This window comes from Scyliorhinus torazame, chromosome 18 (assembly GCF_047496885.1).
Source record: "Scyliorhinus torazame isolate Kashiwa2021f chromosome 18, sScyTor2.1, whole genome shotgun sequence".
NCBI lineage: Eukaryota > Metazoa > Chordata > Chondrichthyes > Carcharhiniformes > Scyliorhinidae > Scyliorhinus > Scyliorhinus torazame.
This window is the reverse complement of record NC_092724.1, coordinates 20,183,790-20,198,931: the sequence shown is the minus strand read 5'-3', so window position 1 is coordinate 20,198,931 and position 15,142 is coordinate 20,183,790. Positions and strand designations below refer to the sequence as shown.

The window sequence follows — 15,142 nt, the reverse complement described above, 5'->3', positions numbered from 1 at the left end:
TACCCATGTAACAATTACCGACAGTAATTTCCCTAAAGGACTTGAGCTTTTAGATAAATTAAAGTCTTTATCTGTGTGTTGGTTTCAAATTGGGCCATAGATTGACTCACTCAGTCAAATATTTTGCTAAACTTTTAAATGAAAGAAAAATTAGATTAAATTGGCAATATCCCTTTATCACCGGTATAATTGCTGAGGCAAAAGCTTTTGCAGGAACGTTTACAGACATGCTCTCCAGATGTAATTTGAAATCTGTTTACATGGGAGACCTGATCATTCTTGATGTCAAGGAAAGATACAAGAAATGGGGATTTAAAAATACCATAATTCCACCATAACGCTTCCGCACAGTACTGTCGTTTAATATTACAATATGCCTGCAGAGATGGATGCATAGCCCTTGTATAAAGAAAAATGCACTTACATTTAGCCTTATATAAAACATCTCAAAGATAATTCACAATGGATCATTTTAAGTGGAGTAACTGTATTAGATAGGTGGCCGTTAGCATGGCCCCATATACAGACAATCACTGATTAATATACCCAGAGCAACCTGAACATTCTGCTTTTCTTCAAATAGTGTAATGGTAATCCATCTGAACATAAACAGGATTTACGGATTAAGGTGGTTTGTGTGTTACGTTTTACGATCTTGGGGTTTGCAAAAGCACTTTACAATTTGTTCTGAGATAGCTCCTAACAATAGCAATGTGATAATAACCAAATTTTCTGTTTCAGTGTTGTTGGTTGAGAAATAAATCTTTTTGCTTCCGCCAGAGGAGGCTCCGCCGAGAGTACAGCGCTATCAGTGTCGCGCTCAGTGTCGCACTGAGTGTCAGCATACAGATCAGAAAGAGCCCAGGTTTCACCCCTGGTCTTTTTGAGTTATTCAATCTCTTTGAATGAGCGGGCCAATGACGCCCACTCTCCACTCTGTCACCATAGTCCAGCAAATGTTTCCATTTTAAGTCTTTGCCTGATGGACTCTCGAAGATTCCTACTGAATTGATTTCACTGCCCTTTCAGGCAGGGCTTCCCAGACAACAACACTGCATAAAAAAACATTTCTCATCTCCCTCTTATCTTTATGGCCCTTGGTTCAGGCTCCTGCAGAAGTGAAAAAATCCTCCCTACGTCTAACTCATAGAGCAAACCCTTTTGTAATCTTGGAGGCCTCTGTTCAGCCACTTCTCAGCCTGTGCTTTTCCAGAGAAATAAAAAAAGTCACAACCAATCACATTCGGTTTCATGTACATTTTTAATAAATACTTTTTCTTTGACAATTCCTATTTACAATTTGTACAGATTTGATAGGCACATTTGAAGGAGGCAACAAGCTTTAATCAAAACCCCCAAAAGACAAATTGAAATGTTACACCTTGCAATTTTTGCAGCTGTACTGAATCCAGTGTCTTGAGAATTTAGACAGCAGATATTTCGAGCTGTGTTTTTGAGCAGGGCATTTAAAAAAAACATATGGCAAGGTATGCTGCAGAAACATCTGGTAACAAACCTGGAGATGTTCAGTTAGTTCAAAATACCGATGGCTGTCTGTTCACCACTTAATAAGTGGGTAAAGAAGGAACTTACATTTCTATAGCACCTTTCACAACCTCAGGATATCTTAAAAGCATTTTACAGCCAATGAAATACTTTTTCTTTGAATTATAGTCACTGTTGCAATACAGGAAATGCAGCAGCCAATTTGCACACAAGCCGCCAAAAAACAGCAGAGATAAGTGATCAGATCATTTGTTTTAAGTGTTGGTTGAGGAGTACCTATTGGCCAGGACACCAGAGAATGATTCTATACTTCAAATAGTCTCATGGGATCTTTTACATCTACTGGAGCACAAATGGGGTCTTGGTTTAACATGTGAGCCGAGCCCCTGCACCTGGGACAGTGCAGCATTCCCTTGGACTGGCAATGGAGCATCAACCTGAATTGTTTTACTCAAGTCTCTGGAGTGGCACTCAAATCTTCTGCCTCAGAAGGGAGACGGTTAACATAGAACCATAACCGACGGTGCTCACCAGGGGTACACTTGGGCTATATTGCAACTCTCAATGTAAATCTTTAGCAGATTCCAAGAACAATATTGTTTTTGTGGGTTTTTTTTTACAAATTGGGATTTAAAGGAACAGAATGATTACTCTTAGTTCAGTATGCACTAACCCTTTGTTTTCATTTGAAACCGACGACTTTTTTAAGCACTCTCCTTGCTCAGCAAATCAGTAGACAACAGCAAACTACTGGTTTGTGGGAAACCAAGGCCAGTGCTTAGATGAGGAGTTCAAAATCTGAGACAGGAGTAGAGTCGACATGGGCCTGGTGTGTTTTTAATTTAGCTCAGGATTTTAATTTTAACGCATGCATCAACTTTCCCGATCCAGGCAACTAAACAGATTAAAATGAACAGAACCGGAAATTATTTGGGCCAATTATCTTCAATCACTATGTTAACTAAAACCCAGGTACCTGCAGTATGGGCATTCACATCATTTCCCATCCATTAACTGATGGCCAATTTTCAGGGAAACAAAATGATCAAAAACTCCATCTGGTTATAACTTTCAGCCCAGTACAGAGTGAATCAACCAGGTTATTTTGCTGCCATTTCAACCGGCAGGTCAACCAAAAACTGATATCTCAATTTTTCTCCATTTCCCTCCTACCATTCCCTCTCCAGTGTCTGTCTGACTCTCTCTCTCGGGATACAGTCTCACACACACTGAGCACCCTCTGGAATCCCTATACCACCCTCACCCCTCCTCTCAAATTCTTCAATCTCCCTAGATAGTGGATGATTTCACATGGGATACATTATAGTCAGGCCTGGGGGCTTGGTCTTATAGAAAGCCCAAAGGCACTGCCCAGCAGCGATCACACACTGAGCAATGCCTTTTTTCAATGGAGGCTGGCAGAGGGAGAATTGGGTAAGGCAAATCCAGACTTTGTTCGAATTCAGAGTACATGAATACGTAAAAATAGCTGGAATCTGAACACACACGTATTCTACTGCTCCTAGAGTCAGGGAGATGTATATGTAGATAGTGATTGAGAGCCCTGGGGTACGCAAAGAGCATCATGTCAACCACTTCACATCAACCACCTTTTAAAAAAAAAAGGCAATAAAAACGATGACATTTTTCTCACCCCCTTCGAGGGGGCATGTGAAACTTTTAATAGGCTGCACATGCGATCAAGCCAGGCCCATGTCATCGCTGTAAATCAGGGTCTGCAGAATAGGTGGCACCAACAGATATTCTGCCTGTTCAGTAGACCACAATGTTGTCAGGGGAGGAGAGGGGAAATCAAAAGGAAATTGAGAGGTAAAAATCAAATTTCGGCTTTGTGGGTGACAGGAGGGCCCTGCTGGGAACAGGATACACCCGAAGAGAATAGAGAACCACGCAGAGCACCATGAATGATATGCAGGAGACAAGTAGAAGATCTGATATGGCCTTGTGCTACACCAAGCAGACATCCCATATTAAAATGTTAAGTGGTATGTACTCTGATGTTCTGGTCTATTAGAGCAGCCCCTACCATCCTCCAACAAGCAATGAGCATTGCTGCTGCGTCTGGGTGCTGTATGATAAATACCACCTTGAGTGAGGGAAGCAGGATATGTAGCCAGTTACTGTCCTCAGTGGATTTATGAAATCTAATGAATGCCACTTCCATCACCATTAAACCAGTCTGTCCCCACTCTCCACTATTTATTTGCTTGCCACTCTGAACTCTCACCTTCCTCGAGTCTGTAGCACAATCTTGACAACAAGTAATTGTAGTGTGTGAATGGCACGGAGCTGGATTCTAGAATCATTACCCATGATGTGACTTGGAACTGGCACAGCCAGTAAAATTGTTATTTACCCTTCATTCCATGACAAACAATGCTGTCTACAGTCTTCACAATCCCTTTGAACCCAAATCCGGATAGGGATAACAACTCGCCAAGAAATGCAATAGGTCTGGACTTCTGTTTTTCGAATAACAACCAAATGAACATGCAACTCACTCAAAACAAAAACAGCATAAACGCAATTATATTCCCAAGATGGAATGGTGGATGAACCATTTTTAACACTCCTAATTTACCCAACATCCTGTGATTTAGAACACCTGGGCAGCTATGACTGACAGCCCCTTGGAGCAGATTGCAAAGCTCCAAATACATGCTTTTGTTCACTGGTCTTAGTAAAGTTAAAGACAGTTAAACATATTATGGTCCTTTGCCAGCATGCAAACCTAAATCTTAGGGGGCCTTGAATTGAACTCCAACATCCCCTAGTCTCTATTTTTTAAATGGAGTTATTCACTGTCGATGTCCCCTAGGCTGGCCCACTTCAGCCGAAGCCGATCTGTCCTTCCAAATGTTTTGGGAACTTTTACGGTTCCCATTGGGACCTCTCCAACTGAATGTGGTCAATCTGCTCCAGAATCTACAATCTGATTCCAGTAATGGCTCAATGCCCATAGAAGGCCTTTTCTGCTAAAGCCTAATGGTCCGATTGAAACATGCTTGAATAATGCACCATTCACTGGATGTAGAATCATAGAATCCCCAAAGTGCAGAAGGAGGCCATTCGGCCCATCAAGTCTGCACCAACCCTCCAAAAGAGCACTCCACCCAGACCCACCCCGCCCCATCCCCATAACCTAATCTTCACATCTCTGGACATTAGGGGGATTCATCATGGTCAATCCACCTAACCTGCACATCTTTGGACTGCTGCTTACGCCCTGCAGCTGCTGCTTACATCCCTGCGACTGCTGCTGCTTACGCTGTGACTGCTGCTGCTTGCGCTCTGCGACTGCTGCTGCTTGGGCTCTGCGACTGCTGCTGCTTGGGTTCTGCGACTGCTGCTGCTTGGGCTCTGCGACTGCTGCTGCTTACTCCCTGTGACTGCTGCTGCTTACTCCCTGTGACTGCTGCTGCTTACTCCCTGTGACTGCTGCTGCTTACTCCCTGTGACTGCTGCTGCTTACTCCCTGCGACTGCTGCTGCTTACTCCCTGCGACTGCTGCTGCTTACTCTCCGTGACTGCTGCTGCTTACTCTCCGTGACTGCTGCTGCTTACTCCCCGTGACTGCTGCTGCTTACTCCCCGTGACTGCTGCTGCTTACTCCCCGTGACTGCTGCTGCTTACTCCCCGTGACTGCTGCTGCTTACTCCCCGTGACTGCTGCTGCTTACTCCCCGTGACTGCTGCTGCTTACTCCCAGTGACTGCTGCTTACGCTCAGTGACTGCTGCTGCTTACGCTCTGTGACTGCTGCTGCTTACTTCCTGTGACTGCTGCTGCTTACTTCCTGTGACTGCTGCTGCTTACTTCCTGTGACTGCTGCTGCTTACTTCCTGTGACTGCTGCTGCTTACTTCCTGTGACTGCTGCTGCTTACGCCCTGTGGCTGCTGCTGACGCTCTGCGGCTGCTGCTGACGCTCTGCGACTGCTGCTGCTTACTCCCTGTGACTGCTGCTTACTCCCTGTGACTGCTGCTTACTCCCTGTGACTGCTGCTTACTCCCTGTGACTGCTGCTTACTCCCTGTGACTGCTGCTTACTCCCTGTGACTGCTGCTTACTCCCTGTGACTGCTGCTTACTCCCTGTGACTGCTGCTTACTCCCTGTGACTGCTGCTTACTCCCTGTGACTGCTGCTTACTCCCTGTGACTGCTGCTTACTCCCTGTGACTGCTGCTTACTCCCTGTGACTGCTGCTTACTCCCTGTGACTGCTGCTTACTCCCTGTGACTGCTGCTTACTCCCTGTGACTGCTGCTTACTCCGTGACTGCTGCTTACTCCCTGTGACTGCTGCTTACTCCCTGTGACTGCTGCTTACTCCCCAGTGACTGCTGCTTACTCCCCGTGACTGCTGCTTACTCCCCGTGACTGCTGCTTACTGCCTGTGACTGCTGCTTACTGCCTGTGACTGCTGCTTACTCCCTGTGACTGCTGCTTACTCCCTGTGACTGCTGCTTACTCCCTGTGACTGCTGCTTACTCCCTGTGACTGCTGCTTACTCCCTGTGACTGCTGCTTACTCCCTGTGACTGCTGCTTACTCCCTGTGACTGCTGCTTACTCCCTGTGACTGCTGCTTACTCCCTGTGACTGCTGCTTACTCCCTGTGACTGCTGCTTACTCCCTGTGACTGCTGCTTACTCCCTGTGACTGCTGCTTACTCCCTGTGACTGCTGCTGCTTACGCTCTGTGGCTGCTGCTGCTTACGCTCTGCGACTGCTGCTTACACCCTCCCCAATCTCATATCCATTTTATTTGATAATGAAATTGGTTGCACCCAATTGTAAAATTTCCTATTCTTAGACTGATCACTGATAACCTACCGAGGAAATTATATGGCACTAGCGCACTGCAAATGATTACATTAATATCGGATGCAATCTATTTGGAAATCTGCGTGTTGAGCACTTAAAAAACCCAGAGCATTGTATTTATTCTTAAACACTGATCAGTACACTGCTGTTATTTGGCTGCACTGCAGCTGGTCAAGCCAACAGGGAGCATTGCATTCCACAACTGCAGATGTGCAATAATTGTTTGCTAGGTGAAACTGTAGCAGGCTTGACAAGCCTGGGGCCACAGGTCGCTCAAGGCCCAAGCTGAATTAGTCTGATTGGCCAGCCAGATTAATTGATATGATCACTTTGGTTTCAGCTGGTTAAGGACGGCAGTTATCGCCGTGCACAGTCAATCTCAGTTCACATTAACCTGGGTAACGGTCTGTGCCTGTACGGGGTGAGTGTACGCGCACTCCATAAATCATTCAAACAAAGCCTGTGGCCATGTGGATTGCTCAAAGGTCTGGTTCAGAGGTTCTTTAGCACACTGAATCCATCAGACATTCAATACTTCGAAATTGGGGGGGGATCAGCTGTTCCATTATTAACTGAATATGTCTCCAAAAATTAGTCATTTTATCTTGGTCTGCTTGGCGCAGGGCAATCAGTAATCAGGCGCTGGTACCACAGACTTCTTTTTTTAAAAAAGGAACAAAGACTCTCAACTTTAAAAAAAAAAATTTTTTTAGAATACCCAATTCAATTTTTCCAATTAAGGGGCAATTTAGAGTGGCCAATCCACCTAGCCTGCACATCTTTGGGTTGTGGGGGTGAAACCCTCGCAAACACGGGGGGAATGTGCAAACTCCACACGGACAGTGACCCAGAGCCGGGATCAAACCTGGGACCTTGGCACCGTGAGGCAGCAGGGCTAACCCACTGCGCCACCGTGCTGCCCACAAAGATTCACAACTGACCAAAGCTTTGGATAAATGATACAGTCAGAGTTGCACTTTTCTGGAGCTGATGACTAACTCATTAAGGATGAAACCCTGGCAGGCTCTGGTTTATCATTATTTATCTGGACAAAGAGAGTCAGTTTGTAATTAAGTGGCATTGACAGATCATGGATTCATGCAGTCCTGAAATATTAATTTATCAATGACTCAAGGATTAAATGGTCTACTCGTGTCCCATTGTGTGGAACAGAAACATCGGCATGGATGGGCTGTTCCAAATGGCCTGTTGCTGTCCCACAAGTTCTAAGGGATTAGTGTAAATGGGCTTTAGAGTGGTTTCACAGGTCGGCGCAACATCGAGGGCTGAAGGGCCTGTACTGCGCTGTAATGTTCTATGTAAACAATCTGATCATGCTGGCTTGAGCCAACCACAAGAGGTCAAAGGCTACACAGGGACGGAGGGAAGGGAAGAGCAATCAGGACAATCTTTTTTTTTGATTCAGGTCCTGCAGCAGTGGCACAGAACATCTCTCAACAGTTTGTGCGGGCTGGCAGAATGAAGCTTTAATGCTGTGCACTGCTGAGTGGGGACGGAGGGAGGTCAGAATGCCTGCTCAATCTCCAACCTGAGCAGTGTCGAGCTTCGCTTCAGAATCTCTGCTCTAGCCATACTGACATTAATGACTGGGGTGTCGGCTGGGGCAGCAGCCAGGGCTCACACGCAGCATTTCAGCAATGGAGAAGCACCGCGACTGACGGGCCTCACAGCTGCAGTGAAAGAAATGGAACACATGACAGGGCGAGTGAAAAAAAAGGAGGACAATACTTGCATTCATATAGCACCTTTCACAATCTCAGGACATCTCAAAGCACTTTTCTGTCATGGAATACTCATGAAAATACAGCATTGTAATGTAGAAAATGTGGTAACCAATTTTCACACTGCAAATCCAGACAGACAGATGCATGATGCATTTAAAAATAAATTGTATTAAAAAAAGTGATGTTGGTTTGGGGGTAATTATTGGCCAGGACACTGGAAAGAATTCCCTGCTCTTTATCAGAATAGTGGCGTCAGCTCAGTTACTTCTACCGGAGTGCGCAGGCACAATTTAATGCCTCATCCTGAAATTCGGCACCTCCGACACAGCAGCACTTCTTCAGTACTGCAGTGGGGTGTTACCCACTATTTTGCACACTAAATGATATTAGCCATGGCGGCAGCAGGGTAATAGCTCATTTTTTCAAGGCACTGAATTCTTCCACCAAGAAATAGCCACTGGTCTAAAACTGACATTCATTGTGAATGCACAAGCAACAAACACTCATATAACAACTTCTAAATCAGCAGCGTTTAAAATATAGAACAAGTATTTCCTGATATAAAATGCATAATTAAATTACCATTCAACTTTTATTAATAATGCTAAAATATTTTTAGGTGGGCTAAGAGTCTCAGAGCGAGAACTGTTCTTGGCTGACTTTAGGTGGGAGGTTAGTCAACGCTGAATAAACTTTGATGGAATCAGCGCAGCAAGGTCTCAGCATCTTGTGAGAAGTGATCTTCAAGCCAAAATAAAATAACTCCTTTTAGCTCGAATTATAAAAAGTACAAGTTCGAATGGGGCAGATTTAGAATATCTTCCCTCAGCCAATCACCGAGCATCAGTTAAATGTGATGGATAGTCCATGTCTGGACCCCTGTGCTCTCTCAACTGATGGGAGAACATTTCCTTTTCAAGGGGCAAAGAGAGGAAGAATGGAAATGGAAAATCATTCAGCATTTCTTTTAAAGCATTGCCTTGGGTATAAACATACTGGCTGAACAGTGCGTTCAGCTGTACAATCCTCCCACTATCTGGGATGGTTCTGGAGATTGCGTACAGGGACATCGCTATTCCAAGCAGAATGGAGATGACATTCCTGCTTGCAGACTGCTCTACTCTCAAGTTACTGGGATTCATTTCACACAATTATTCAACTCGCCTCTACTCACTGCATTTTTCAAGATAAATAATCTTGCTTTTATCCAGAGGAAGCTGTTGCACTTTTTAATTAATCATTTTAATTCCTTATCGCTCAAAATGACACCTTTAAATTAGACTCTTATTTGCTGCAGCGTGCAGTGCAAAAAGACAGTTTGTTGCAAGTCCTCCCTCACTCCAACTTATCAGCTGAATCAGAGGTGTTGATAGACATTCTGCTAGATAGACAAGATGTGGCTTTTGAATCAGGAGTTTCCAAGCACTTTTGCTACATTTGATGATGAAATGACTTTCACTGCCCCTCCTCTATGTAAAGCAAATTATTTTTTAAAATATAAATTTAGAGTATCTAATTCATTTTTTCCAATTAAGGGGCAATTTAGCGTGGCCAATCACCTACCCTGCACATCTTTGGGTTGTGGGGGCGAAAGCCACGCAAACACGGAGAGAATGTGCAAACTCCACACGGACAGTGACCCAGAGCTGGGATCGAACCTGGGACTCGGCGCCGTGAGGCTGCAGAGCTAACCCACTGCGTCACCGTGCTGCTCTAGTAAAGCAAATTCTAACCAATACCAACACCTCAAAGCCCCAGCTAGACCATAACCCAGTCTCCATACTGAATGCACAACCCTTTCTGTTTCCCCACAAATTAGTGTCATGTCGCTCTTTCAGCTTATCTACAAACTAACAGCAACAGCATTTCAAAGCCAACATTTCAAAGATTTCAGAGCTGGACTACATTTAAAGATAGCTTTGACAAAGTCCTGAGATCTATGCATGAAGCACACTGGTACCTCAACCAAGTGACAAGTGATCGTGCACGAGTATAGAGACAGTGATTGTTAATAAACCTCTGGCTGTGTGGGGCAACACCGCAGAGCATGATCATTTCTTGACCAAACAACCCATGCTGCTAACGTTCCCAGCAGGGTCTGTGCATAGAAATGAAGAATGGCTGACACGCAGATCAACTATAGACTTTTTGCTTCAAATATCTGACCTGCCTGAGAATAGTCATCTTGCTGCAGGCGAAGGACTGATTCTGGAACCTTCCAAGTTGCATGGCCATCCCTACCAATGCTAACATGGCCTGACTACACTGACACATAGTCTACCGTGAATTTGTCATAACCATCTTGCATGTTTCCATTGATGGGAAGATAAGGAAGTAGCATCCACCACTCCCCTGTACTGGGAGTTTAACTACCATCCACTGTGCAGCCTATAAAGGCTATTGGGAAACATTAGTCATAACCAGTAAATGTTTTGTATTTTGCTGCAAATATTAACCCAGCTCTGACAAAACTCCAACTATATGCTATCCCAGAATAGTCTAACCCAGTAATCAATTTAAGGCCAGATTGACAAGAGCCCATTACCATTTCTAGCTTTTTCTTGGCAATGTCATTTATCGTTTTATATATATATATATATATATATATATATATATATAAATAGACACACTGTATTTCTATAATTATTTTACAATAAATGTTGCACAAACTATCCAGTAGAATTTGAGCGTACTTTGTTCCAAGTCCAATTGTCCTTTGATGTCTATAACAACCTCTACCCGGTGCTCATGTTGGGAGCTTCAATAAAGCTTATTATCTCATCAGATTTTATTCGTCATATGGATAATGAAATATTAATCAAGTCATAATTTGTCCAAGTTGCAAATTTTTGTTGCTGAATAGATCTTTTTAGTCAGAGCGCTCTGCAATCACGTAGTAGACAAATGCACTGGTTTGGATCTTCAGTAGGTGCTACATCACCCATTTTTCTTTTTCTCTCCAACCTAAGCAGCCCCAAATATGCCTTAGCTTGCAAATATTCAGCAGGGTATTTTTCTGTCCAAAATGCTTCTTTGCAAGGAACAGGTTTATATATTTTAACTTCACAATTTCCACCCGTTTTAAAAAAAAAAAAATTTTTTTAGAGTACCCAATTCATTTTTTCCAATTAAGGGGCAATTTAGCGTGGCCAATCCACCTACCCTGCACATCTTTTGGGTTGTGGGGGCAAAACCCACACAAACACTGGGAGAATGTGCAAACTCCACACGGACAGTGACCCAGGGCCTGGATCAAACCTGGGACCTCGGCGCCTTGAGGCAGCAATGCTAACCACTGCACTAGAGTGCTCAATTTCCACCTGTTAACGTGAACACTGCAATGAAGGTTAAGGCCTCATCATGGTTGGGTTTTTTGGCTGATGCACATCAGTCTGCCATGAAAGAAAAGAAAGCCATGGCAAAAAATTACGTTATGTGGTAGCTTTTTGGGCGGAGAGTGCGATGGGGGAAAATTGGGAAGGCTGTGGGATTTGTAGTTGGTTTTCACAGAAATGAAGAACCCCACAACCATGTTGGGAAAGGATGCATTGTGACTATGGCAGATCTGATTACTATCTTTCATGGGCTCGCTGCAAGATGTCATACCACAGTGACAGTGGAGTGGGAGAAATGAGAAGAGCAATTAAAAACGAAATGATCACATAGTGGAAGATCAATTATCTTTCTTTCCTCCTTTCTCATAAAGTGGACTGATTACCTCCTCGTCAAGCAAAGGAACAGTGGCCACTAGTTTACTAAAAGGCACCATGGTAATTCCTGTCTCTCTCCTTTCACTATCCCTCAATACTAAAATTATGTCTCCATAATACAGACAGCAAAGTTGAACCAAGTTTAAAATTGGAATAAAACAGGGCACGTTACAGGAAAACAAAATCATGGCACATTAAAAATAGGACCGGACGACATCAATAGCGTGTCAACCAGCTGTTTGCAAACAGGAGTTGAGGCTCTAGAATTGGTGATAGATTTCTCCTTCATCAGAACCACAGTTTGTTATTATCTTGCTAGAATATAGGCAGAGGCTGGCACAGGAATCATACTTCAGTTGGGACATAGTATTTTGGTATTAAGATTATTCCGAAAGTACAGAATACATACTCAAAACAATTTGAAAGACGAAGCAGTGATAGTTACTGGATTATTCCGAACTCATTCCACTCCCGAAAATATTCTACACTCCAATTCCTTTTTCTAAAAATAAATTTAGAGTACTCAATTATTATTTTCCAATTAAGGGACAATTTAGCGTGGCCAATCCACCTAGCTGCACATCTTTGGGTTGTGGGGGTGAGACCCATGCAAACAGGGGGAAAATGTGCAAACTGCACACCGACAATGACCGGGGGGCAGGATTGAACCCAGGTCCTCAGCGTCTACGCCCAATTCCATTACAAAGTGAGAACTGCACAAATGCAAACTGCTGCCACGGTGATTTTGGATGGCTAGTGATCTGGTTTACAAATTCTTTTATCCCAAGCCCTAGGCAACACAGTGTCAGATTGTAACCTGTACAAACGGCCAAATTAAGAAAATTACTTTGAACTGATCAGAAAGGTCAATTTTGTTCCCTTTCTCCCTTTTGTCCAATGTATACATTTTCCAGGTGCGGCACACCCTCACCAAAATGGCAGTGTTCATGTGTGAATGCCCAGTCAGAGTCTGCAGATGATTTGAATTCGGGGGACAAAGTGGAGATAAGTTCTGTCCTAACCTATGCACTGTAACATGATTCTAACACCTCCAACCTTTGTGAAAATCTACTAACTGAACAAAGATTACAAATGGAATTTGGGATCGGTGTGGTACAGTTTAGAAGTGCCCATAGCCAAATCTCAAAGAAGGCAAGTTATAATAAAGATGAAATCAGCCAATTAATTTGCAATCAAGTCTCTATTAGGGCAGCACGGTGGCACAGTGGTTAGCATTGCTGCTTCACGGCGCCGAGGTCCCAGGTTCGATCCCGGCTCTGGGTCACTGTCCGTGTGGAGTTTGCACATTCTCCCTGAGTTTGCGTGGGTTTCGTCCCCACAACCCAAAGATGTGCAGGGTAGGTGGATTGGTCACGCTAAATTGCCCCTTAATTGGAAAAAATGAATTGGGTACACTTAAAAAAAAAATCTCCATTAATCAATTTTCCTTGGGGCTAAATACAAGCCAGATGTAAAAATCCAAGTGCCTACAAAAATCCAACTTCATCATAAATGAATTTGTTGGAATGAAGCTTGGAGCATTACAGAGTACACCAGCTACAAACTATCCTTACCTGTTAATTGCAGGAGCAACACTAGGCAGTTATTACTTCAGATTCTTTCAACCTTCAAGGTGTCACACAGGTGTGAAGGGCTGTGATTTGGGCTCCCATCAAATTTGGACAATTTTCACCTGAATTTCCAGCTCATTTGAGACTGGTGCCAATATAAGTAAATCCAGAATTCAGTCTGGCTTGGTGAAATGCAAAAGAGATTGGTTAGGATATATAACCGTGCCCATTTTTTCCTGCATCAAGGAAACGGCAAAAAACTGGAAAGGATACAATAGGATTTGTTTCTGCTGCTGTTCAGTCCTGGGACTAGCAGACATGGCTAAGGAACATTGTGTAATACAAGCGCAGCACGGTTTATGACCTAGAAGACAACTTGCCCTTCATTTGTGGCCTAATTCAGGATCTCGCTATAGGCTATGATTGGCCTTGGAATTAATGCACGCCGAGTCCTTTTTCTACTTTTTAGACCCCCCCCCCCCCTCAAAAAACCCGAAAGAGACTGTGGTTTAGAGATGGGGTTCATGTGCAATATTTGGTCATGTCGGGTTATATCTGTGAAGTGGCAAGCACCTTCAGCCTGATTGCAATAAAGAAAAGTCACCGCACAGGGTAATCGCAGTAAGCCCCCATAGCCCATCAGCAACAAATACAGTATTGTCAAGTGTGGATCTCAGCTGCACGAACAACCCAAACTGAAAAAAGTAGCAACGGGTTAAGGTGGAAGGTGCAGGAGGAACAAAACTCAGGAGATGTCATGATCACCTTAGGACAAGCTGGAAAATCAGAGACTGCAGCTTATATGTCAATTTGCTACTTCTGCAAATAATTAGTTGCTTAACCACGAGACCAGACAGACAGGTTTCGGCACGTACAGCTACTTCAAACCATTGCCGCACCCACTTGGACTGAAGCTGCCTTTATACTGTAAGAAGCTGCAGTAGATTGCCATCAGATCCAAGAATTGCAAGTCTAGCAGAGCTAGCTACAAGCTGAATTTAAAACAACCAGGACTTTCATAAAGACAGCCTGCCAGAAGACGGATTTTTAACATATTTTTTGTTGAAGTGGATCATCCGTGCTGTGATCTCTGCAAATCCAGTGTTAAATTTAGCTTGCAGTCATCCACACGGCATTCATGTCTCCAGGAAATATTAGGAACAGCGCAATTTTAAAAAATACATGGGTCAAAGTAGCACAAAGATTTATCAACTGATTGTAACGGACTTCTGGTGCCTTGTACAAGACAGCAAAATAGGGAGGAATGACATCCTGTAATTAAGGAACTCTGGATTTTGACAACTACTGTAAACTACCCAAGAGTATCCAGACTCCAGTAAGCCAATCAGGAGCTGAATCAAAACGTGATATGAAAGGAATTGTTTTTAAACACATTCAATTAAAAAAAAAAAAGACGAAACAAACCTTTCAACTTCCAAAAATCCAGAAAGAAAAATACCAATGTTAGTATTCCCAAAATGAAAACCTTGGCTTCGGAGCCGTGCCTGATCTCTAACTCCACTTCCAGCTACCCGAGAGTGGGCAGCCCTTGACCATCATACACAACTGTCTTGCAATAGAGGCTCCTTGCCATCAGGGCTTGCGCTCTGTGGACTGTGCGGGTGGCCTTGTGACCCATTATTGTGTTTCTTCCAGCTGCCAGAGCGCACGGGAAGACCACTGTGTTCAGGGATGAATAAGGCGACCAGCAGAGACAGCAAGACTGAGCACGCACCAAAAAGAAAAGGCGGTCCTGGAATTATGGTACTCT

General features: G+C 43.8%; 1 protein-coding gene across 1 annotated transcript in view; it reads right to left on the bottom strand.

Annotated features, from left to right (window-relative positions):
• Positions 1–1,242: 1,242 nt before the first annotated feature.
• Positions 1,243–15,142, bottom strand: part of LOC140395014 (hippocampus abundant transcript 1 protein-like) — an 84,795-nt gene continuing 70,895 nt past the window's right edge. The window contains exon 12 of the mRNA XM_072482325.1: positions 1,243–15,140. Within this exon, the coding sequence (XP_072338426.1) occupies positions 14,928–15,140 (213 nt within the window). The 3' untranslated portion in view covers positions 1,243–14,927. The remainder of the gene's footprint in view (positions 15,141–15,142) is intronic.